The sequence below is a fragment of the Perkinsus marinus genome (genome assembly GCF_000006405.1).
Source record: "Perkinsus marinus ATCC 50983 genomic scaffold scf_1104296958234, whole genome shotgun sequence".
NCBI lineage: Eukaryota > Perkinsozoa > Perkinsida > Perkinsidae > Perkinsus > Perkinsus marinus.
In genome coordinates, this window is record NW_003206847.1 from 20,316 (window position 1) to 21,842 (window position 1,527).

A 1,527-nucleotide genomic window follows, 5' to 3' on the forward strand; every position below is an offset into this window, starting at 1 on the left:
CGACTATCAAACCGTGGTAGCTGATGAGCTTCCGAGAGAGGGTCAATCGTGAAACAGATGACGCCGTTCTCGAGCTCTCGTTGCTACTACCAACATCGTGGACCACAGAGGAAATGCTATGGAGTAGCTCATTTGAAGAAGAAAGAATGCATATTCGACCGTCCTCATCCTCTGTGTGGCAAACCATGACCAACATTGGATTTTCTGGGTCTGTTGTTATCGTGTTGTCAATATTGATGGACTCCCGAATTCGAGGTTTTACTATGTGCTGGCGGCTCGCTCCTTTATATGTGGTCGTCGTCGTTCTCAGCAGTGCGTCAGAAGAGGCTAGAGTGCTCTCCAACCCTGCTGATATCTCCAATGAGGACTTCATACCACACCTCGGCCACATCTCCTCCCCATTAGACGACCTCATCCACGCTGCTGGCGCCCTTCACGGTCTAATGCCACTAGACCTTCCAGGGCTCTCAATGCAACAACACCCACGACTGCTCCTGCGTACGCATGTCATGTTACCCACGGCGTTTCACACAATCTTGTCGCAAATGTCGTCCGCTTCCATCGGTCATTCTGGCGGATTCCACATGCGTGTCACCAACGAGTCGGTCGTTATAAACGGCGAAGTGCCGGCGTATAACCATCCGAATGAGGACGGCTATGGTTCGAAAGTCTCTGTGAAAAGATACGCCCATGGCTTGGTCATTCGGGCTAGCACACAACACGATGGTGTCAGCCGTCTTATGCAACGCTTTTACACGCTGGGAGACGACTGTAATTTGAATAAAACTCGCGTGGAGTTCGATAAGACTTCTGGGAAGCTGACAATAACCGTACCAAGAGAGGGCGGCAAAGCGGACGATCGTGTGGTATCGAGTCGCCATCAGAAGGCCATTGAAACAGCTGCTGCGCATGCTCATGAAAAGAACAGAATTCGAGTGGTTTTCGACGATCACGGGGGCAGTGCCCATGTTTTTGTACCGAAGACTTCAGGAGGCATATTGACATTACTGGGGGACAAGCTCACTTTGAAAGATGGTGAGGTGGTGCATCTACCAGTGGTGATGGGTGAAGTGGCGAAGGAGTGGTATGACAGCAATGATATGTTGCACTATGTCTTGAAGACGAAGGACGAGCCTAAGGAATTATTGCCTTTCAGTGAAGAATTGTAATGCTACATGTAACGACCTGTTGTCAACAGTGCTGGTTTTGTGTTGGCTCGATCAAAAAGCATCAAACGAATCTTTTGCACTCTGCCAAAAGGAGTAGGCAGTATAACAATACACTATCACGACACGTTTACGTTGGACGAGATCAATGTGATTGACGAAAGTCTCAGTGTTATCAGGGACTCACGAATAGTGTCAAGAGGAGAGATAACGGAGGAGAGGTGAACTTTCCTTCTCCACACGCGATTGGATTTCTATTACGAATGGAAGAGACTCTCCTCAATTTCCTATTATACGCCTTCGAAAAGAAGTGCGGGTAGATATGCGTTTGGTTTCCTCAACGGCGCTTAGCAGTTTCCTC

The 1,527-nt window shown here is 48.7% G+C and overlaps 2 protein-coding genes across 2 annotated transcripts in view; one reads left to right on the plus strand and one right to left on the minus strand.

Moving 5' to 3' along the window:
* Positions 1–545: 545 nt before the first annotated feature.
* Positions 546–1,169, plus strand: Pmar_PMAR005974 (hypothetical protein; the record flags this gene model as incomplete). Its single annotated transcript, XM_002774351.1, has 1 exon — positions 546–1,169. The coding sequence occupies one exon, from the start codon at positions 546–548 to the stop codon at positions 1,167–1,169; it is 624 nt and encodes a 207-aa protein (XP_002774397.1).
* A 334-nt stretch (positions 1,170–1,503) lies between these two features.
* Positions 1,504–1,527, minus strand: part of Pmar_PMAR005975 (tubulin beta chain, putative) — a gene marked incomplete at both ends in the record, with an annotated part of 678 nt that continues 654 nt past the window's right edge. The window contains one exon of the mRNA XM_002774352.1: positions 1,504–1,527. This exon is cut by the window's right edge and continues 4 nt beyond it. Coding sequence (XP_002774398.1) covers positions 1,504–1,527 — 24 coding nt within the window.